The sequence below is a fragment of the Dysidea avara genome, chromosome 8 (genome assembly GCF_963678975.1).
Source record: "Dysidea avara chromosome 8, odDysAvar1.4, whole genome shotgun sequence".
In the NCBI taxonomy this organism is placed as follows: domain Eukaryota; kingdom Metazoa; phylum Porifera; class Demospongiae; order Dictyoceratida; family Dysideidae; genus Dysidea; species Dysidea avara.
This window is the reverse complement of record NC_089279.1, coordinates 7,633,161-7,657,845: the sequence shown is the minus strand read 5'-3', so window position 1 is coordinate 7,657,845 and position 24,685 is coordinate 7,633,161. Positions and strand designations below refer to the sequence as shown.

The following is a 24,685-nucleotide window of genomic DNA, read 5'->3' as shown; positions in this document are numbered from 1 at the left end:
GATATAACTTGTATATACTACCTCCTGTTCTCATTAATGCATTCCAAGCATTTTCAGAAATCATTCGATTTCTTTGATGAAACTGTGTGATCTCCTCTGCTTTAATATAGCAACACTTCACAGGATCGATAGTGAGTTTTAGTTTTGTACAGTGAGCCAAAGCATAGATCATGGACTTGGGGAAGAAGATAGTTCGTTGTTTTACTGAATGAAGAAGGTCACAGGTTAGTTTATATTGATCATGTTGCATTCAATAGTCACGTGGGGATGTCCAGACACTGGGCGTAGCGCTTAATTGATTTGGCCATTAGTGTTAATATTACTCACTACTTTAGTTTATTCATGGCTAGTAAAAGTAAGTACTTTAGTGCACTTGAATTGTCTTTATATTGCTGTTTTGACACCTGGCGATGTCACACGAGTAGTAACTGGGCGTGGAGCTTAATTGGCTAGGCCATTATAGTACTATAAACATATTCATTGCTTTAATTTATTCATGGATAGTATAGTAAGTACTTTATAGTGCACTTAAGCTTCATTATGAGCTGTTCAATGTTTAATTGCGCACCCACAATTGAAACGATCTGCATGCTCGTGACGATACACACGTTTGGCCTCTCAGCAGCCCCTTGTTGTTGCTCTTATGACGTTATCCACAATCGAAATTCCCACGGTCCCATATAATACACTCGCAAAGCATTCCTTCAGTTTCCATGTACACTTGCAGGTGAGTCACCCAAGTGGAATATATTAGTTGTATTATTATTATTATTTATCTAGGACCGAGTCACATACAACCAAGTACACACACCAACGTGACAGCCCCCTGGTGAGGCTATTAGGTGGTGAAGGCACAATCCCCAAATCAACTCAATATGTCACAGTAGGGACAGATACAACACAATAGTGGCATCGTAACTAAAGGCCACCAGTAGCTAAGTGCCAGTATATCATTGGTGTGGTAATGGCACAGTGATGTGTACACAGTATATGTAATTATGTATACAAAACATACAGGAGAGAACTATACATTACTGCAGTATTGTATGCAGCAATACATTATAGGCAACATATCCAATATACAAAAGTATCAACATCAACTAGAGCTAAATAAGGTTCATCAGTGGTGTAGCAATGGCACAGTGATGGGTGACACACTATAATTATGCATACACAACTTGCAGGAGATAGCTACACAATACTGTAGGAGTATGCAAGCCAGATGAACCAGATAAAGGAAGACAGCCAAGCCAGCCAGAACCTAGTAGCTAAGCCAGGTGAAGGCAAAAAAGATTAAGCATGTATTGAATTGCCTGACACCAACACAAAAGAAGTTCGCCAAGCCAGCTGCACAAGACAAGATTGTTTACTTGTATTTTATATTGTAAAGAACGTGGCATGTGTTTTAATGTTTTCTTGTATTAATTAAATATTTTATGTGACTGGCAGCTGGCATGGAGACTTGAGACTTTACAAACATAAAAACGTACTTGTAATCTTCTTGTTTACGTGTAAAGTGGCCTCTCGCTCTGCTGCAGTCACTTCACAGTCATTCACTAATCTAATCTTCTCCTTCGCGCAATCTGTAATTAAGCAAGGGTGTGGTACTGGGCATTATATAGAGTTACACGTATGGTCAAGTCATCAGCACGAATGGGCGCAACGATTATACGTTTGTGCCTTCGTTCACAGGCGAATCGATCCCCGGTTAGTTTATGTCTCTAGGCCTCGTAGTTTTCTCAAACATTAATTATTAATTATTTATTTATTTAATATTTATGACATAATTTTAACCGCGTTTCGTATTATTCTTAGTACTTGGTTGTATAATATTTATTGTTAATCAGTAGGACCCTCCAGGGGTATAATGCTGATGTGCAATTACATGTGTACAATTTCAATTAGTTACTTAACTATATAAGTATGTACAATTACGACAAGTTACTTAATTATATACATATGTACAATTACAGTAATAAACTATAAAAATATATACAATTACGATAAGTTACTTAACTATATATAGAAGGAGTTAATTTTTGCTTAAATTCTTCAACACAGTCAGTCTCAATAATCTCATCATCTAATCTATTCCATTCTGGTACAGTTCTTGGGAGGAAGGAATATTTACATACATCCATGTCAAAAAGTCTGAATATATTCTTAATACAACGTCATTCAAAGACCACGCCCACAAAAAAATTTAAAATCACGGAAAATGTATTGCTCCTATTGGGAAGGCCATAAAAAATAATTACATTTTGTTAAAATACATCCCCATCTTAAAAAAGTAAATTGCCTTATATCGCCCAGAAACTAAAAGTAAATCATATAGCAAACCATTTTATCGACAATGCTGTAGCCTGACTGGCTTTCCAATATCCGCCTTTTGGCAATGAAGTGCGGGTTTCAGCAGAAGCGCCCAATACGCAATGTATTGTGGGATTCACCCGGAGGGGAAAAGGTTTGTATGTAGCACTACTGAGGGACAAATAACATAAATATCGGCCAGTAATACGTTCTACAGTAATGTTTCATTGTCCTGACACTATAAACCGGCTGGGAAAAGCAGGCTAATACACCGCCAAAATTGCATTTCGATCAAAATTGCATTTCGATAAGAATGCGTAACTAATGGTGATTTACCTTTCTTTGCTAGTCTCAACAGTCAGTTCAATAGTTACAACAAGCGCTACAAATGAAGTTCGTTCACTGGGTAAGTAACCACGTTTAATAAGTTGGAATTCCTACAACTTAATCTTGACTGAATTCATGTACAAACTTGTGGTTTGTGGTATATTCACTAATGACATTACACAGCTGGCATAAAATGGTACAACCAATAAAATAACACACTTGAGATATAAAAATCAGTTACCACACTTACACACACATTTGCTCAGAGTGATATGCAAGGTCTTTTAGTTACTGACAATGTCACCAACAAACTGTGATGGAAGGGAAACAGCACACCAAATAGAAACATAGACGTAAGGCAAAGTGATATTGTTCTGCGTGCTAGTATGCAACTAATTTAAAACACTGAAGGAAAAGGAGAACAATCACCAGATACACAACACTTTCAACACAAATAACAAAAATAATAGAAACCAAAACAATACACACACTGTCATACTGCCCAAGACTCTTTTGAGTGACTGCCAGAAGAGAACACAACACACACACACACACACACACACACACACACACACACACACACACACCTCTTCAAAGTGCAAGGAACAGATTACAACATTACAGAATACGTACACATACATTCTGTGCGTACATTTATTTCATTGATTATTTGCGTAGCTGCAACACAAATGCAAGACATGCACTATTCCACTGTGACGAAGTGCCATCAGTCTGAATAAACTTAAATACCAGTGGTTGGATGGCACCAAAACAGTTCACCTTGACTGAGCCTTAGACTGAGAATCTGGTAGTCAGCAGTTGGTTTCTTAACAGTGCCTGGTTCAATATAATAAGAGTTGCAAGCCATGTTCAATCCTCTGAAATACATACCACTGTTCTCCTCCATGTTCAATCCTCTACAATACATACCACTGTTCTCCACCATGTTCAATCCTCTGAAATACATACCACTGTTCTCCTAACATTGTCAGTGAAGACAAATATTGTCAGTGAAGGCAAACTATAAATTCGCTGCTTTGCACCGCCTCTGAACTTCAAGAGTAACAAAATTTTATCAACCTTGGCACTAGTACAGTACTCTCGACAGTACTGCTGCCTTGATCCTTGACGACTGATGATTCAGCAGCTGGGATATATCCAAAGATGGCGACCATTCATCACCGTTACTACTAGAAGTATCCTTTAGTAATTTTACAATCTTCCCGCTCCATTCTCACTGTTACCATCACTGAATGTATCGAACTTTCACAGGATAACTCAGTTTCATCGTCCGTTTCCAATATCCTCTAGCGGTATAGTGACAGCCTAGGCTACAGCATTTCTGGCGAAGCAGAAGAATTAGTCCTTTATTACTACAAATTCTTTTAACTTCTACATCCACCAACTGCTGATAAATCAATCGGCTACTTGAACGCCTCTGTCTCCCTACAATAAAAAAAACGGAAAATCGCCGTAATTGTACGTTTAGTATGCGGAAATATTTTAGTTTCGTTTCTGAGCCATATTTTTTGATATGAAATTCTTGGTTGGTAAGGTACTAGTTTAAAGTTGTGTGAGTGTCGGGTCCGTAATACAGTAGATTTAAATGGGAGGTAACAGTTTGGTATAATTAATAAATCATGTAGTACTTTATATAGTAAAACTAGTCTAGCTGATTTGCGACGTTCTTGTAGTGTAGGCCATTGCAAGTTTTCAAGGATGTTAGTGATGCTGTCTCTATTATTTCGTCTCCATGGTTGACCTGTGACAAAACGAGCAGCTCTATGTTAGACCATCTCTATACTTGATTTATGTTGGTTTGGTGATATGGATCCCATATTGGGGAACAATACTCTAAAATAGGCAAGACAAATTGTTTATATGCTAGCTCACGTAGATGGCTAGGACAATGCTGAAGATTTTGTCGCAAAAAACCAACAGCTCTGTTTGCCTTATTGCAGATGTAATCTATATGTGGTTTCCATGAAAGTCTGTGATGTAACTTTACTCCAAAATACAAATGTTGTTCTGTAACTGCCAGTGAGGTGCTATTCATTACATACGAAAATAAACCTTTGTTATGGTGATTAGAAATTTGCATTATCTTACATTTGCTCATGTTAAAAGCCATTTGCCATTTATCTGCCCACTTTGACAGTATTGTCAAGTCTTGTTGGAGTGTTTGATGGTCTGTTGAACTGTGAATAACTTTGTATATTAAGCAATCATCTGCAAAGAGTTTCATTTGGCTACTGATAACCTCAGTTATATCATTTATGTACAGTAAGAACAAGGTAGGACCCAAAACTGAGCCTTGTGGTACTCCCGATGTGACTTTACAATGATTAGAAAAAGAACCATCTACAACAACTTGTTGGTGGCGATTGCTCAAGAGAGACTCTAGCCATTGTAAAATCTTGCCTCTAATGCCATAGAATTCAATTTTGCTTAGCAGTCTTTTATGTGGAACTTTATCAAATGCTTTGGACAGGTCTAGTATACCAACATCTACTTGGAGTTTATTATTCAATGCTTTTGCAAAGTCATCAGTAACATGGGCACTTGTGATTTGCCTGAAATATACGCACTCGCACTCGGGCTGCGCCCTCATGCTCGTGCGTATATTTCAGGCAAATCACTCATGCCCATGTTACAACTAGTACATATACACTGTATGTATTTATTACATGCAAATTATTTCCTACAGGATAACTTGTTTGCTGCTGATCTCTCTACTAGGTGACTTGAAATGTAGCTGAACTCTCTACAGGGTGATTTGCTTGCAACTGAACTCTCTACAGGATTCTCTCTACAGGGTGGCTTGTTTTTAGCTGAACTCTCTACAGGGATATCTGTTTGTAGTTGATCTCTCTACAGGGTGACCTGTTTCAAGCTGATCTCCCTACAGGGTGACTTGTAATGGTCTGAATCGCTAGAGCGATTTATCTGTAGCTGTATGGTGGCTGTTCTATTAGAGTATCTAGATCTCGTTTTTGCTACATGTAGTTCGCTTTTGAATCATAGCTTATAAGTGGTCTGTAATCCGATTCTTTTGTACTACTGCAAGGACTTTCTATGATGATTATTCCAGCTACATGCCGATTTTTAGCTCATTGCTTTAAGCGGTTTGCCTGGTAGGCATGTAAACTAATAGTTTTTTAAATTTATAAAAGTGGATCGCGTAATTGTGACACAGGTTGGGTTTTGTGTCATATCTCCATGGTCTTTACAAACCCACAAAAAGGCACTCCTACGATGGTTACTCCATCTGCATAGCAATTGTCAGCTCATTCCTTCAAGAGGTTTATCCTGTGGGCATGACAGACCTTTGACCTTATTTTACGCAATATGGTAAGGATTAACAGACCAATAGCTCTTTTTTGATTTTATGGGTGGTGGTGCATGGTCGTTCTTAGTTGATGCAGTGATTTGTCTTTTAATAGTTATACCATGGCTGTGAGGGATTTGCTGATATATACACCCAAAGCCCGAGGGCTGCGGATGTTTAATATCAGCAAATACCAAGCAGCCGTGGTGTAAGTGATATATATCACTTGGGGCACACTCATCTAATAGGTGAAAGAACTACTGAGAACTCATCACGTTTGTTTTATACAGTAGCATCTGAAGATCAATTGTGGTTTTAATAGTGTGGGCTAATAGCCATTAGAATGTTATCCATATGTTAAAACGTCATTAATACATTACTATGCTTCAACACACAATGTTAGAAAACTTGCGATTGTTGGATGGAGCTCATTTTTGTACTAAGTTAAGCCAACTAACTTTGCTATTGGGACAGTAAGTTATTATATTAAGTTAAGTACTTAGGACTGTAAGTTACTAACCTAGTAGTAGTAGCTTTGCTGTTCCGTGTTATATTCAAAGGCTGATAAGCGGTAGGTAGAAATATGCATCCACGATTGCCCAAACAATTATTTTGTGCCTTCATTATCCTTTAGTAACACCAACTAGTCTATCTTATCAAATATACTCAGCTTAGTAACCACTATAAAAATGAGTGCCACAATACAAAGCTCTATGTCGCTCAATATGATGAGTCAAAGCGCATCGTTTCTTTGAACTGGCTGGGTATCAAAGTCATTGGCAAATCGCTTTCCCATGATATTTCCCGGGAAATGTGTGAGTTAAACACCAAGTGGCGTCTTTGAACATCCATGCTAAAGTGATATATATTCCATTATAATGTAGGGTGTGCAAAATTTCTTTAATACACACTTCACTTTTCTTTTTATGCATACACAGACGTGCATATGAGCATTGCATGACTTGCCCCTTTATGTGGACATGACAAGTATGTGAATACAGCGAAAACACCAAGTGGCTCCCTTCAATATAGTCGAGTAATGTTGGTTTCAAACTCAGCTAAGATGACCTTAATGATCCTATCAATAAGACCACCTCATTATAGTGACCATTTCAAGTAGGTCCCAAACATAGCTAAGGTGTACTTCATGACCTCATAAATAAGTAATTATAGACACCATTCCAAAATTGTATGCTGCACGGATTTCAGGACTCTGTAATTCCGTAAGTAAATTAAATTTTCGGAATGCGTGCACATACATCATTTAAGTAGTAACCACCAACCATTCAGTCATGTGATTAAACTTCCCGTCTATACCAGTGAGACCAGGTACGTACCTCTCTGCTGCTGTAATAGTTTGTAGTGTGATGCATATTCATATCCCAGGCTCAGTCTTACCACATATATAAATCCTAGTACAGGTTGACTAGAAGTTATAGTCTATATTTAAACAAACTATTGGTAATTAGGACTGAACACCTATGTGATATGTTTTACACTACAGGTAGTAGTCGCAACAATACACATTGACCAACACAACACACACTTTGTTGAAGTATACCCATGTAAATGTTTCTGGCAAGTGGAATACATTGAATTTCATAAATCAGATTCCACAGCAGTCATGGTATCATTCTTATGGCAAAATATATGTGTGTCTTGAGTACCAATTTTACTATCCAAGTACCAAAGTCTTAAGAAGCTACTGTTATATCTGGGTATTTGTTTTAGTCCTACTACTAATTAATTAAAAGTACTGTTTCAAATACTGAGCAAGTAATTCGAATGTCACGGTACCATGACGTTTGCATTTGGGGTTAAGAGTAACTACTGAAGTGTCAGCTGTTCTCGATCCACAGTAGGTGTCACTCAGGACTATGCCAATTGTGGTAGTATCAGGCCGCCAGCGGTAAATTACTCAGGTCCACATGACACCACACTCAAGACAACCTTAAAAAACAATACAGAGTACAACAATAATGAGCATGTGCTGACTTAGCTGATTTATACTGTATGTGTTAATTGTGATATACTTTATGTGCCTATCAACAGTTAATCTTAGCTACTACAATAGTGCCATCACATATTTGACCGTTGGTAGCCTTTAGAGGCATTTTTGCATTGAAATTTTGTCCTCTTAGCCTTTTTCTCTCTGAGGCATTATTTTATTTAGACAAAACATGGTTTCAAATTAATGGTCTTGCTTAAAGTAGCAACTTAGTTTTGTCAATAGGTGATTTTGTTTCAAGGTTATGACCAGCCATGAAATTGTATAAGGTTACCTGCATGCTCATTTGCAACTTAAACCCCAATGGCAAGAATTTTGTCACTAATTAAGATGGCTGTAACACTGAATGGAATGATCTATTCACTTCAAACTAAAGTCAAGTTGTTTCTTAAATCAACACCCCATGTTTTATCAGCATAAAATATTGCCTCAGTGATGGGATCCACCTATTATGCTCATTATTTTACCTATTTTGCTATGTTGCACTGCTCAAAAATTGCCTATTTATTCTCAATATTTATACCTTAGTTGCCATGTTTTTTGCACTTATGGGAAAACAGTAAGTGGCTGAAGCACAGACTGTAAATCCTTGCTTGCAAAATGCATGTCACAAGAAAGATTGATATACTCTAATAGAACAGGCAGCTACCTGATTATTCTATTAGAGTTTCTTTCTGTTCTATTAGAGTATAGTGATCTTTTTCTGTGATATGTATATGACAATCAAGAATTTATGTTGCACAAGTATTCTGTCTGTTATGCCCAATGCATTCAGGTACCTATCATGCTCATTATTATGCCAGTATAATCATCATAAATATCAAAAGGGTGTAATATGTGTGGAAACTTTTATAATTGTATCAAAAGGTGCATGAAATGGCTATTTTTGCACTATGTTGCTCTAATAATGGAATGTGTAGTTAAACTACAGCTCCTATAAGAGTTTTCCAATAATAGCAGGAGTGATATCCCCACCAGTTTTACTTGAAAGAGAAATTGTTCCATCAACAATGCATGAGGATCCTGTCCCTCGTGTTCAGAAATTCCCACTGGAGAAGAAGTATCTTCCACCTCCAAAGGGGTATACTCCAGAAGATAACGAACATGTTAAGGAAGAAGAAAAGAGAAAAGCTAAGAAGGCATGCTTAAAGGAAAGAGAGTTACGACAACAACTAGATTGGGATTGGGGTGAAACTGTAGGAGTTTGCAATGAGGATGCACAACATCACAAAGAGTTGGGAATACAAGGAAAGAATTTAATACAAGATATAAAGGTAAGTAGTACAGTGTTGTTAGTGTAGCTCTAGAATATGAAAGGCTCCAGTGGAAAGGGCAATTAAATGTCTAGAGCAAACAGTGATTGAAGGTTATACAGTATCTCAAATGAGCTCCTATTAAATTCATACCAATGATTATACAGTGGAACCTGTCTATAATGGTCACCTTGGGACCAGATATATCTGGCCTTCATATACAGGTGGCTGTTATAGAGAAAACCTGTATAAGGTGGTCAGCAGCATTTTAGTGGCTATGGCCATTATAAATGAGTGATTATTATTAAGAGGCTCATGCCAACCGTAATGCAGTAATATTTTAGTACAGAAAGGACAAGGTGAGCTTGTTATGAATATTGATTATAGCTATTGAATACGTTTAAGCAATGAAGCCTGATATATTATACAGTATTCATTGAAAGGCAGGAAGTGTGATAATTGTGCATTAATTGAAACGGTGCCGTGGTGCCAGACAGTTGGCTTAACAAGCCACCATAAAAGGTAGCGACCGCTATAAGAAGGAGAAAGTTATGTATACAGTGATTCATAGGCGAATTCTTGGTTGGCCATTATACGCATTAGACAGGTGACCGCTTAATGCAGACAACAATGCATACATTTGTATGGGAAAGTATTTGGGACCTCGTGTCCATGGCCGTTATGCAAAGGTGACCGCTTAATCCAGGTGACCGTAACACAGGTTCCACTGTAGCACACTTTCAGTTAATAAAATTTTAAGGTGCTGTTGTTTATACTTATTGCCCAAGTTTTTGCCAATATGCTGTACTCCAAACAGACTATTTGTACAAAGTTTTGTGGCAGTTGTGTTAAAGTTTTAAAACTTGCTACTGTAACAGTGAAGTTTAGATCAATTTTGTTATAGACAGAACTGAGCCATTATTTGGATTTTACTATACAGGCACTTAACAGCCTTGTTTAGCTATAGCCCTTAAATCATCTATACTCCACATGTCAGCTGTAGGCACATGCCTGACTTCCTTAAATTTTCTCTCACTGGGATACACAGTGCTATTTTTAATGCTTTGTCATCATTAATTTTTTAACTATAAATTTCATTGGTGTGATATACTATTTTCTGGCATTAGGAAGGGCTAAGACAAGGATTTCAGCTAGAAGAGATACAGTTGGCCACTCAGTTACAACATGGTTATCGTAGTCCAAGTAGCTTCCTCTTAAGAGAGTGGCACAACTACATAGAACGGACAAAGTTCCAAGCTGGACAGTACAGCGATGAAGAGCACCGTAAGAGGAGGATGTTTGGTAGTATTGGACGACCTAATAGAAAAGAGATTGTCAAAGTTTTGATTGAGGAGGGAGGAGATTGTGACAGGGCCGCTCGAAAGTGTTGTATGAACAGAATGAAAATGGTATGAAGTTTTGAGTATATGTGTAAGTCGTGCAGTAGAATTTCTAGTGCACGTAAGAGTAGTTGGTCATGTATCACAATCCTGTGCTCTAGTAGCATATACTCTCAACAAATAGTGATCTGAGATATTAGCTAATTTTTCAAATATCAGTATCGGTTATGAAGTGGAAATAATTAGCTGATTAACCGAAACCCACTATCAAATAGTAAAGATGGTAATAAACATTGTCGAAAGTGGTGAACACAATGGTCAGTGGTAAAACATTTATTTATTGTAACCGTTTTATAACTGTTTAGGCTTGTTTGTCTGCAAAAAGTATGAGGGTATAGCAGGCTGTATATATTTATCAGCCGCCCACGTAATTCACAGATTCCTCAAGAACAAAGTCCGTAAGAGGAGGATGGATTGTATGAGGAGGTGGAGGATACAAGGAACAGTGCTAACTAGTGGTATTGCCCCTCAATATAGCTTTACCTACAGCACATGCAAAGCTGCTCTTGAAATAGAAATCTCTACTCTAAATATTGCCCTTAGATTCAGCAAAGATTCAGCACCAGACAAGTATACTGGGTGACAGCACATCTACTGCTGACAGTGTGTGCTGCAATGGCATCTCCATACCAAATGATAAAACATAACAACAGTAATTAAAAGTATTATTATATGAAAGACTCAAGTTAAATAGTACAAATCAGGTCTAAGCAAGTCTACATGAAAACCAACAGTCTACTATGTCAAGGCAGATCTTGGTCAATCACCTCCTCATCACTCCTGTAACCATCTGGACTCCTACAGTTATGACTGAAAATGGAGAAAGGGAGGGTATATTAAGAATGAAACAAGAATACACATGTATACATGTAGAAAGGGTGGGAATGCACTGTTCCTTGTATCCTCCACCTCCTCATACAATCCATTCTCCTCTTACGGACTTTGTCCTCAAGGAATCTGTGAATTGTATTACGGAGGTTCCGGATACAAGGAACAGTGCTAACTAGTGGTACGTTTAAAGCACATACCTGGTTGACTGTTCTGGTTCCAGGACAGCTTTAGTGAATGCCGGTGATCCCTGACTTCTATGATAGAATTACTCAAAAGTACTTCCCAAAGACCGGTTGGCCACCTTGAGGATCTCTGACACTGGGACACCCTTGGCACAAGCCTGTGAAGTGCCAGCGCTTCTAGTAGAATGGGCAGAGAACTGATCAGTATCAATTCCGGACTTCTTCAAGATGTCCTTAATCCAATGTCCCAGAGTTCCCGGGTGCATTCTTCTAAAGGGCTTTCTTGAGGTGAGAAAAACTAGTTTCGGTTGGCTCAAATCACAGACTCTTTCTACTGTTTTTGAGAGATACAAGCGAAGTGATGAGACTGAGCACACTTCAGTATTACCTGGTAGTGATAAATAATGAACTGTCATAGGTGGGCCAGTGGTTCAAGTTTTAGTCAATCTAACTACTGTGAACTGAACCCCAGAGGGAGTCCACCTCAAATAATCCCTGTCAAGTGCAGCCAGGTCAGAACACCTGTCTTCATTTGCTAGGGCCATTAGTGTTACTACTTTCCTACCTAGGTCTAAGATGGAGAGTTCGTCTGTGCAACAACTTCTAAGATACTCCACTACTGTGGACACATCCCACGCTCCATTGTAGCTCGGGGCAGGTGGTCGAGAGTTAAAAATTCCCTTCAGTAACCTTTGCACTAATGGGTGGCTCCCCACATTGACCTCATCTACCTGTGGATGTGTTGTTGAAAGTGCAGAACGTAAAGTATTAATGGAGCGGTACTGCAAACCCAGATCATATTGGTCTGCCAGAAACTCCATTATGTCACTCAGAGATGCTGAAAATGGATATATTGGTCGTTGAGCACACCAGCCACACCACTTAGTCCAGGCTAAGTTGTAAGATGAGTGGGTATTTGCTCTCCATGACTGCAGCAACAATTTGGTGACTCTGCTAGAAAATTCCTGGGAAACATAGGTTTGCCGGAGACCGGCCATGCTGTCAGAAACATGTGACCCTCCAGAACCAGAGGGTGGGGGTTTGACAGTGGGTCTAGGAGGAGATCCTGTTCCAAGTGAAGCTTCCCCACCAACATCTTCAGCAACTGAGGGTACCATACCTCTGTAGGCCAGGCTGGAGCTATCAGGCAGGCAAACTCCGATTCCTCCTGACAAATCTTCGTGAGTGTCCTGCCTATCATGTTGAAAGGGGGGGAACATGTATGGCTATTCCTGTGACCATGAAATGGAAAAGGCATCCACCATCCTTGCCTGAGGGTCTGGCTTCCAACTGCAATACACTGGCAGTTGTGCATTCGTTCTGCTGGCGAATAGATCTATGGTGAATGGACCAAGAAGGTTGTTGATGGCTTCGAACACAGATGGCAGAAGTTGCCAGTCGCTGGAGTCGTGGTGGCGAGACTCCCAATCGGCAATGATGTTGTCCTTCCCTGCCAAGTACTTGGCGTGTGGCATTGTGTGACGCTCCAGACACCACTCGCAGATCTCTAAGGAGAGAAGACAAAGATGAGATCTCGTTGGGCTGCCCTTCTTGTTGAGGTAGGCTATAGCTGTACGGTTGTCCGATCTGATTAACACCACCATGTTCAATCTGCCCTTGGGAAAGGATTGTAAGGCCAGAAACGCAGCCTTCATTTCCAAGTAATTGATGTGTTCCTGTACTTCTAAAGATGTCCACTTGCCCCCTGTTCTCACTCCCTGGCAAGTTGCCCCCCAACCTGAATTGGAGGCATCAGACTCTATTATTAGGGTAGTTTCTGGTTTCACTATTGGGTTCAAGCAGTGGAGAGGTAAGGATGATATCCACCACTGGAGATCTGGCTTTGCTTCCTGGGTGAGCTGTGCAGATTTTTGATAGGATGGGTGGCGACGAAGTGCCTGAATCTTCAGATCCTGAAGGGTACAGTAGTGCAGTGCTCCTGTATGGACTGCAGGCTTGGTAGCTACTAACATCCCAATCATTTGTGCCAGATCCTTCACTAGCATTGGCTCTTGGTGTAGGAGCTGCAACGCTGCCTTCTGTATTGCCTGAACCTTGTGAATTGGCAAGCAAATGGTCATGGATTCTGTGTCCACCATGAAGCTGAGGAACTCCAGGCAATTGGGATGGGATTGTGACAGATTTTGAGATGTTTATCAGGAACCCCAGGCTTATGAACAACCAAATTACTGTGGAGAGGTTCTGTAGCAGCAGATCTTTGGATGGGGCTGTGAGCAAAAGGTCGTCTAAGTATACAATAAGGTGTATACCTAACTGCCTCAGGAACTGTACGATGGGCTTTGTGACCTTGGAAAACACAAAAGGTGCGGTACAAAGTTCAAAAGGCAGGCAGTGGAACTGCATGAGGGTGTCCGAGTTTACTTGAAAGGCTAGGAGACTCCAATACTCCTTTGCAATAGGGACTGTAAGCGTCCTTGAGGTCCAACTTTACCATAGTCCATTTGTGACTTATGATGCTGGGTAGCATGTATAATCCCTCCATCTTGAAATGTGGTGGTGTCATAAATGCGTTGAGGAATCTTAAATCTATTATTAGCCTCAAGCCCCCTCCACTCTTGGGAATGGCAAACACTGGGCTGGTGACATGGGCTTCGGATGCTGATATCCGGTGGACAGCACCCTTGTCTACCAGTTTCACTATTTCATCTAGGAGCATGTCTTGCTCCTTCCCGCTCTGTGGGAATCTGGAGCTGTGTCTCTCTGGCCTGCGATTCAGTGGCAGCTGATATGTTGACAATACCCTCAGGTCTTGGGTTAGTCGCCCCCAGTTCTCTAGGAACAGGGCTGTCCTGCCTGCCACTGGCATAGACACGTGTTGAGGAAGGAGGCTTATGTTCAATCCAATTTCCTGCAGGGACACATGTGGTGTAGGAAGCATGTTTAAGATTTCCCCAATTTAGCCAATGGATTGTGGGAAGACTCACTGGGTTGGTGTTGAGGGTTGGTTTCTGGGACTGCTTGCTTGAGGAGAAGGTGTAGCCCTGTTGGGACCCCCACTTGCCAACAGGGCTTTGGCGAAAAAGTTGTTTTCTGCTACGACCCAGGGTTGACTGGCGAGACTTGTCACAGGGCTGGTACCGATTGGCCAAAGTGACCACCTGGGACAAGGCCTTATCTGATTCTACCTGGCTCTTCAACTGAGCACAGAACTCCTTCCCAAAGAGAAGGTCGCCATTGTTCTTAGGAGGATCCTTACCATACTTCTCTAAATTGTGGTCCACACATTTGAGTATAGCACATCTCGTCTGCGTTGGACCACTTCAAGCACATCATGCACATTAATCACAGCCCCTTCATCCTCCAACAAGTTGTTGTCTAACAACTCTGACCACAAACATGACAATGGTCCTGCACACTTCAGCAGCACCGACTGAATGGTGCCTAATTCTAAGTCATGTGACTTGGGGAAACGCTGTTTCAAATAGTCCAACACAAAGCTGTCTACTTTAGGGACACTCATTACTGAAGTGCATGGGACCGGGTGTGCCTTATTCATGGCACTTCGAACGTCTTTCTGCAAAGACAAACGAAAATGCGTTTCTAAATATTGTTTAATCACCTCGTGGGTGTTGAAGGTGAACTCGTCGTTGGAGAAGAGGCTGTTTGGGTTGAACGGCAAGGAGGTGCCCACCACGGGCTCCATAGTAGGGTGGTTCCCAGCCACCAGAGGATTAGTTGCCGGCTGGAGCACATTGGCTTCCAGCCCACCAACCCCTCTCGACTGGTACACATTGGCCACCAGCGAGGAATTACTAAGTTGGTGCTCATTGGCACCCAACTGGGTGCCCTCACGATCCAGAGGGTCGTCCAGAGCAGGAGGATGCTCTGAGTGGGGAGCTTGAGTTAGTCCTGGTTGACTATCAGAATCTTCATCCTGATTGGCATTGGTATTGGCAGGAACTGGTCAGTTCAGAACCTCTAAAAACTTTTGTCTCGCTGTTTTGTTTGAAGTGATACTGTCCAAAAGGCTGAGAACTGTTGACTCTTCCATCACATTGTTGAGACAATGTATCACGTGCTGAACAAGCAAAGCTAAAGGGCAATACTTAGAGATTTCTATTTAAAGAGCAACTTTGAATGTGCTGTAGGTAAAGCTATATTGAGGGGCAATACCACTAGTTAGCACTGTTCCTTGTATCTGGAACCTCCCTAATACAATCAGTGTATCGTCTTTGGCAAAGGATCTGGCCCACTAAATATGCTGCTTGAGAAGCTGGCTTAGCTGTTTGGCTTCTTTTTCCATGAAAGGGGTTAGTGACAAAACTGTAGCAAACCTTGTAGACTCATCCTTCCACGTAATTAGTTACATTATTATTGCTGTGAATGTACACACAAACTTTAGGCTATCTTCTACTCCTCCACTGTTCTGAAGAATTGAAGAATATTGGTTATAATAGCAGCAGTTACAGTATTCGGTATCGGTAAATGTGAGAATGTGCACATCGGCACAACACTACTAGTAAAGCAAAGATCCCTCTAAAAGAAAGGTCTCATCCATTTTCATCATACAGTACGGTAACACTGTACAGGGGCGGATTTAGGGGGGGGGGGGGGGGGGGCTAAGGGGGCTGTAGCCCCCTCCCCCTCTTTCCTTTATAAGTTAGTACTTAGCTAATCTTCTATGTGTACCAAAAGCAGATTTATTTCAGGAACTATGCATCACTACAAACACAAATAATGTCTATGTAACTATACTTATTGTTCAACTCTGTTCCAGGAGAATATAGCTTCCTTTTCCTCAAGAGTTCTTCAAAAACAAGTTTCGATTGTGGGTTGCATCTCCAGTCACAAAAGTTTTAATTGTGGGTTTTGTTTTATTCAGATGATTAGCAGTGTTTTCCACTATGGCTATAAGAGGTGATTAGTGTTTTTATATATATTTTTAAATGAATTATATGATTCAAAAAGTGTTAGTTGGTTTAATTGGTTAGATTTATCAGCTTCAGTATAATATGTAGCTAGCTACCAACTCAACAAACTGTAGCCTTGGTAATTTGCAGTCTCATAAGGTAGCTATAACATATTCACCCACTTTTGTCTTTCAATGTAAATTCTGTATCAGTTATCTTCTGATATGACCCCATGCTGTGGGTTGTGGTGCTGGCATTTGTAGCTAGCCTATAGTTCAGTCTTCATAACCCGGCAGATATAATAAGTTGACTATCACAACTACAAATTCAGAAAGCTCATGAATGCAATATAGTTGCATTTTGCTAAGGATTACCAGTGGACTAGCTAATAGCTACTAGTACCCTTCACTGCATTCTGCTTTTCAGTACACTTTATTGGTGTTATGGCTAACAAAGTGTCACTAGGCTAAGGAGCATGCATACTAATAATTGTGACGTTCAACACCACTACTATTTAGCTATACATGTTTCTGCCTCACAAATTTAGCTTATTAGAACATGGCTAAGAGGAGCTGAATATAGCTAGCTATATCTAAATACTTGGTAGATACAAATGAAAAGATTATCATGCATGCATGATAGCTATACTCAATGCATATTGCAATCAGTCTTGATTTAATGGAAAAGTAAAATTTGAATGATATATAATAAACTGAAATTCCATTATTTTCCACTGAAAAACTGCTAAAAATACTCTCAGATTCACCTTTAGAGGGCCTAATTTTCAAAAATTTTCTAGGGGGCATGTCCCCAGACCCCCTAGGGTTGGCATGCTTTGCATGCTAGCCAAATAGCTAATTTGACCATGGAAACTACATGAATCTTACAACTAGCTAGGACCTTGTGAGAAGGCTTGGTATCTAATGTCTGGCTAGTTACCTATGTCTCTGTCCAGCTTAGCCCCCCTTTCAAAAAATCCTAGATCCGCCTCTGCTGTATATTAGGAAAAGCCGTTAGGTACAGTATGTTACCATTATATAACTTAGAAAAAATATGGTGCCAAAAGGTACAGAAAACGAAAAAAGAAAGACTTGTTGAAATGGGCACTCGAACCACAGACCTCCAGCCTGAAGAGCAGTGTTCCTAACCACTGTACTACCGGTGCTAGCTGACAGCTCCTCTTATTTTGCCATATTTAGATGTCACAAATGTAAATCAATATATATCACTATATATCTAACCCATACCCTAACCCTAACCTAATGTTTTAAAACGTTGTCCTAATCCTGCTAGCGCTCCTTCCTAATCCTAAGGGCGCTTTTCCTAATCCCAGGGCGCTGTTCCTAATCACAAGGGCGCTGTTCCTAATCCTAAGGGCGCTGTTCCTAATCCTAAAGGCGTTTTCTAACCCTAGGGGTGCTGTTACTAATCCTAGGAACACAGTAAGAACGAGAGTAAGAGCAAAATTACGTGAAATTACGATAAAAACCGAAATGGTAACATACTGTACGTAATGGCAAGTGTATATTAGGGATCATCGATGTGTGGATTTTTCTGGCCAAACTATCACCCAAAAACCAGCTTCACAATACACTGGCAGTATGGTTACAAGCCCAAAAGTGCCTTCAGCCCCTAAACACTTTCAACAGAAAGAGATACACCATTTCTGATATATAGCCTATGCTGCTGTTCTTTAAATGTCTGTACAGCCCTTTTCAAATATGTTCAGAAACCACAGTTTACCTGTACTTTGAATTGGAATGAAGTAACCACTTTAGAGCAATGTTTTGCTGCCTTAAAGTATACTTTTTGCAGTCTTCATATCTCAAATACTGGCTGCTTTTAACTTCTGCTCATGTGCATGCAGACTGATACATGATTTTCTCTTAAGAAACTATGCATATCCCTCATAGCCAGCCAAAGGTGCAGGGTGCATTTGGTCAGCCTTGAATGATATGATATAATACAGCGCTATCTTTCACTGGCCAAGCAAAAGTACTCAGATGAAATACTGATGGTTTTATCTGAATTTCAGATCCTGGAAATAATCAGTGAGGGTAAATTACCAGAGTCTAAGGCTGTTCTTGCTCTAGAGAATAATGATCTTAATGTGGAGAAGGCCATGCATGATATTTATCATGAGAAAATCACCAATGCTCAGATGTATGACTATATCTGGGGAGTCTTGGAGGGTGGAGGAGTTAGAAAGGTACAAAATGACAAAGTAGGAAAGATGATCACTGAGAAACAGCATAGGGATGATGTTAGTGCAAGTTTTGTAGTAATGTAAAGATCATTATACTTACTTTCAGTATCTTCATCGACTACTAATGGCTGAATACGAGTTACCTACTACTAATCATTGTGAAGTATTAATTCATCTGGTGAGGGAGTGTAACCTATCACTGGGAGTTTGTCTTGATGTGGCCAGGACTAATGATGATATTGAAACAGCCAGAAACCTCCTTACTCGGGAGTGTCCAATATGTATTGTGGAATACTTCACAGATGAGGTAAGTATATACATGTTTATTTCAATAACAATACCACCAAAATAACATGTTTGAAACCATTCAAGATAGTGAAACCTTTCAAGTTAATAACTTTTAAAAATTTTCTGGCTCTTGATTAAGTGCTTTCCTTTGGAAGAGAGCTAGAATATGAGGTAAGATGTTGGGTGTATGAGCAATTGTGGAAAAGCTTTTACAGATGCAGGGGTTTTCTTTGGTACTCCTTGATACTGATAGTCAATACCCCATGTGCTAGACATGAAAACATGCTTAAGCTTCTGTAACCCATCAAAGAAATGGGGGACATGGCGATATTCTATTTCACATCAACTAAGTGTATGATGGTGTTAGTTGATGGAAGGTCTAGCACAAACTACAGTTCTCACTTCTTGACTTTGTGTGCCAATATTAACTTGACATTGTTATTTGGAGTGGCTACATGATAGCAGCAGTTACATGATAGCATCAGCTTCTCTCGTGACACTGCCAGTTTAAACCTTAGTTTAAAAACTTTAAGAAGCTACTGTTAACCCAATATAGGGTAATTATTAATCAGCAAGCCCTGTAAAAGTATGTAGAGATCCAGCTATGCAATGATTTCACATGCTGTCTAATCAAAGTAAATCCTTAATAGCTTCTATTGTTATACCATATACCAATAAATTTCGAGGGACAAATTTTTCACTGATACAGTAGCTGATATCACGGTTACTCAGCTGTCTGCAACAATTATCCCTATGCTAACAATTGCAGATACGTCTTGAGTGATAAACAAGTATTCAATCTGCGAAAATTACATACCTACACATATTCCCTTTAATAAAGATGAATGAGGTCACTTATGACTGCAATTAACATGGTCACTGTCAGGGTCGCCCAGAGGGGGGAAGGGCATTATGTCCTGGGCCCCAGCCTGAAAGGGGTCCTAGGAGGCCCCATCAAGGGCCCTTGGCTATGCAGGTTCAAAAACTGAATTTAATATGAATTAACTGAATACTACAAACATTATCTTGGAAAGATTGATATATACTCTAATAGAGCAGTCAAGTGTATACTCTAATAGAGCAGTCAGGTGTTTTCTAATAGAGTAAATATTCATGTTAAGTGAACTTTTTCAGATATTTCAACATTATATGCAAAACTGAGCATGACCTTAACTTTGGTGTGAGTGTTTAAAGATAAAACTCTAGTATTTATCACTTGGGCATGCAAAATGAGTAGTTATAATGTTTTGATTGTAAGTCATTCTATTTGTATCAGTGGACTCATGGTTCCTATACCAGTGGGATACCTATCACTTACAGATGTCTATAAGTGTCTCCATGTGTTATGCTGTCTGTTTCCATTAGGTAGCTTTACTAGCTTCATCCCAGGAACACTTATATTGTTCAATTATAATTAATGTACTGTTTTTGCATAAAATATAGCAATTTGCTGAGTTTTAAAATATCAAAAGTCTCTCCTGCTTCTGGTAACTCAATACTGTTGATGCTGCTGCTCAATACTGCTGCTGTTCAAATAATCCTGGCTATGCCCCTATATATATACAAAATGTACTAGGAGAGTGGCTGTTAGCTATAGCTACATGATAACGATTTAATTTTGTGCAGACGCTGACATGGTGAATACACCACATAAATCTAGCAGTTTGCTAGTAACAAACATAGTATGTAGCTATTAACATTTTATGCATGGATCTTCTTGAATGTAAACAAATTGAATCCTTAAAATACCCCTAAAATTCAATCTCATTGCACTGTTTTTCAAAAAATTTCTGGGGGGTATGCCCCAGAGGCATGCCCTGACCCCCTAGATAGAGCATGTTGAGTGTGTGTGTACAGAATGTTTAGACTTAATTGGGTTTGACCAATTGAGTGCATAAAATTAAAACAAGATATATGTAGGGGCCCCACTTTAACTCTTTGCCCTGGGCCTCTTAAATTCTTTGGGCAGCTCTGGTCACTGTAGACTGTGTTGTATTAAGAAATCATAAATGTTTGCTTGAATTCATAAGTAGCAGAAGCAAAGTTTATCCCCTCCTACCACCCAGAGGAGGTATGGCACAGGTTAAGCACTATCAAATAGAGTTTGTGTTGATTACATATTTTCACTTCTAAACTGATGCTTAAACTGACTTTACTAGATTATGGAGACCCTTAACACAAATTTCCAGTGTTATTCTCTTCCATTGTTTGGCCTTTGTTTTGTGCAGTAAGCTCTTTGCCATGTGATGACATCTCCAATTTTCCAGTGGGGTTCACTGCACCATTAATTTATGCATACGAATAGCTTTCGATTGGCACCTACTGTAGTTTTCAATGCAACTTTCCTTAAGTTAATTTTTTGGTTCATATTGAAAACTTTGACGCATTTTCTGTACATTTAAGTTTTACGAATTAAAATTACAGAAAATAACACCGTCTTTAAACAATGCATCATAACTTCCACATACTTCAGTTTACGGAGATGGGGTTGCATTTATCAGAATCATTGATAAATTGCGCATCGAGTGATATGTAAGATTTTGTATAGCGACCAATGGAAAAGAGAGGAGAGAGCCTTGTATGGCAAATTTACGCATTCAGGTACGAAATTGTACTGTGAAAAAACCGTGTTTTTTCGTATGATTTGTGATGTATCTTTGTAGAATGGCCAGTTAAGCCATTTGTTCGGTTGGATTCTTAATCTGTACGATTCAACTCATTGAATGAGACCAAGTTTAGCGAATTTGGTGAGGGAAACCCACCGTACTTTTTAAGATTTGCATACTGAAGTAACGAATTTCTCCCATAGAAAATTGTATGGAGCACGCATTATGGTGGAGTCAACTGTTAACAACTGCCACTATGAAAGTGTTACAACAATTGTTCGGATGCCATTGTATAGAGAAATTCAAGGGCTTTGTTTTTATGTATGGTTTGTCTGGCAAATTATGGATTCTCACGGGCGTACTTTTGCCTTATTTGTATATAACGCAAATACATGTATTTTCTATTGGGCAAGAAACAATGGCTGTCCAAAAAAATCTAACTGATCAGTGGGACCAAGCTAAAGCTACAAAAAGGACAAGAAGTAGTTTTTAGGCTGTTTTAATGCATATTTCATAAGAATCAAGGGTAAAATTTAGTGCTTTGTAAAATTTTCCAAATGTTACATTTTTTATTAGCCTTTTTTGATATGTGCTCTGTGCAAATCCCCTCCTCCTCCTCTTTCACTATTTTATTAGACTATGTTGCTAGCCAAGTTAATACATTTTTCCTTAGCATTTTAAAGTAAAATTTTATTTAAGGAAGTGCACTGGCATAATATACAATATATCATTACATGTGTGGATAAGTTTCATTACCTAAAGTGGTCCTTTCCACTGCTCCTTATTGAAAACCAAATAATAACAGATTTGTATTTGGTTAGATGGTTAACATGGTCCACTGTGACCATGCTGTTTGTAAGGATTGTTTTGTCACTCACTTCACCTTGATGATCGGGGAGAAGAGTATCAAACACTTCAACTGTCCATGTTGTGGGGAGCCAGATATGTCATCAGACACTTTCGATATGGACCTATATCTACAAATGTTCAGTGGCTTGATACAAGTCTATCTGAACAAGGAATGTTATGACTTGTGTACTCGGAAACTGAATGAACACACCATGCTTAAAAATCCCAATTTTTGCTGGTGTATAAAAGTGAGCCTTTTGTAGTTATTTATAATTGTTATTAGTGCTTGTGATTTTTCTAGTGCACGACTGGCTTCATTAATGAAGTTGGTAGACAGATGGTACAGTGTCCTAACATGAAATGCAGTCAACAGATGTGTTTTCAGTGTAAAAAACCTGTAAGGATGTTTACAGTGATTTATTGTTGTAATTGTGATTTACTTAGTGGGTACCAGCTCATGATGGTCTATCCTGTGAACAATTTGCTCAGTGGGAGATAGACAATGATCCTGAACTACAAGCACAGGGACTGGCTGCTTATCTCAATGAGGAGGGAATCGGTTAGTAGCAACTATACCTTGTTGATCTTTAACATTACAACAATAGAGTGTCCATCTTGTGGGTTCAGGTATGCTGTAGCTAAAGGAGTACATATACATTTTCAATGTGACCTATGTCCTGCTGAGTTCTGTAGTGGATGTAATGGATTCTTTAAGAAGGTATTGAAAGAGACATTTTGTTTTAACAGTGATAACTGCTGTAACATTTCAGGATTGTGTCAAATGCGAGTCATGTCGTAACAAGGGTCTTCATGCTCATCATCCTCGTGACTGCTTGTTCTATCTTCGTGATGAAACTGTTGATGACCTTCAGAAACTACTTGCTGATAATAATGTGCAGTTTGACACTGAACCACCTAAAGGACAAATAGATGCTGAAACTGCAAAGGGGATCCAAGCTGTTGAGGGATTAGCAGGTAAGGCCGTGTAGTGTTTTAAAAAGCACCTTTTTAATAATACTTTGGAATTGCCTGTAGATGCCCAACCAGTACTGCCGCTTGCTGCCCCACCAGTTCTGAAGTGTTGTGTGATGTTGCAGAAGGAGAATCCCGAAGGTATTCCATTAGATGAGGAATGTGGAAATGCAGTGGAGAGAGGCCATGCCGGATTGTGTGAGTGAGTGATTTCTCTTAGAAGTTTTTGTACAAAGAATATTTGCCTTTTTTATCCAAGCATTGTCAGACAGTAGTTTACAATAGTGAGCACATTTGGTTAATTTATATGTGGAGGTTCTACTTTACATCAAATATATCTAATTGAACAGTCATTTTTAAATATATTAGTAATCATCAGTCACAATAGTGACTCACCTTGACTGCAAAGCATGACTGCAAAGTCTGCATGGGTGTAAACTGGATGATGTCATTGCTATTTAAGTTTAAGTGTTGGCTGGTCAGCTATGCCTCACCTGTGTCCACATCATGTGATGTGATCCGAATTGTGGACTTTTGGGAAATACCTAGTCATGCCACTCAACAGATGTTTAGCTGTTTTATTGCTAACATTGTGTTATTGTATTAAGTTTGTCTTGTTGATCAGGAAACACTACAAGGAGTATTTGGTGTACAAGATCAATCAGAGTAATCTTGATCCTCTGCCATTGTGTCGTGAACTTCGTCCACTACGAGCCATGTTGATCAGAGATGAGATAAAAGTTCCTGACCAACAAGCTGGTGAAACAGAAGAACAATATTGTGAACGATTGAGACAAGTACGATTGTTTGATTGTGACTGCTTATTTATCTAGATTTCTTTTATAGCTCATCGAAGTGAAGCTTCCATTGAAAGAAAGAAATGTACTTAATTTTTAGACTTTGCTAATAATTATATTAAAATTTATATTACATTTTGTTTGATGTTCCTGATTGTGGTAGAAACCTTATGGTGTGATCAAAATGTTTCTCCTAGGTAGCTAGTAGCTTGTTAGCTGATGTGCCATAAGGAGATATATTTTTTAAGTGGCTATATACAATCTAATCAAAAACAGCCAAGCTGTAAAAAAAGGTGCAGCCCCCAAAAAGGCCATGGTGAAAAAAGATGTGAAATCCAAGGTGGCGGCCAAAAAATGGCTGTGATGGTAGGTTAAAGGTAAAAATTTTAATAACGACAATTCAGGTGAATTTGGTGCCAAGACCAAGTGGCACAAAATTCACCTGAATTGTCGTTAT

General features: G+C 39.4%; 1 protein-coding gene across 4 annotated transcripts in view; it reads left to right on the top strand.

Annotated features, from left to right (window-relative positions):
* LOC136264351 (uncharacterized) overlaps positions 1-24,382 on the top strand; it is a 46,629-nt gene extending 22,247 nt beyond the window's left edge. The window contains exons 4-15 of one of the 4 annotated variants that reach the window (XM_066059068.1): positions 8,934-9,247; positions 10,354-10,635; positions 18,546-18,773; positions 18,823-19,023; positions 22,432-22,707; positions 22,761-22,856; positions 22,904-23,018; positions 23,065-23,177; positions 23,230-23,434; positions 23,495-23,633; positions 24,057-24,228; positions 24,278-24,382. In XM_066059068.1, coding sequence (XP_065915140.1) covers positions 8,934-9,247; positions 10,354-10,635; positions 18,546-18,773; positions 18,823-19,023; positions 22,432-22,707; positions 22,761-22,856; positions 22,904-23,018; positions 23,065-23,177; positions 23,230-23,434; positions 23,495-23,633; positions 24,057-24,228; positions 24,278-24,328 — 2,192 coding nt within the window. In that variant the 3' untranslated portion in view covers positions 24,329-24,382. Of the gene's footprint in view, positions 1-8,930; positions 9,248-10,353; positions 10,636-18,545; positions 18,774-18,822; positions 19,024-22,431; positions 22,708-22,760; positions 22,857-22,903; positions 23,019-23,064; positions 23,178-23,229; positions 23,435-23,494; positions 23,634-24,056; positions 24,229-24,277 lie in introns of those variants that run through there. The other 3 variants (XM_066059067.1, XM_066059070.1, XM_066059071.1) reach the window with 3 other exon arrangements.
* The last annotated feature ends 303 nt before the right edge of the window (positions 24,383-24,685 follow it).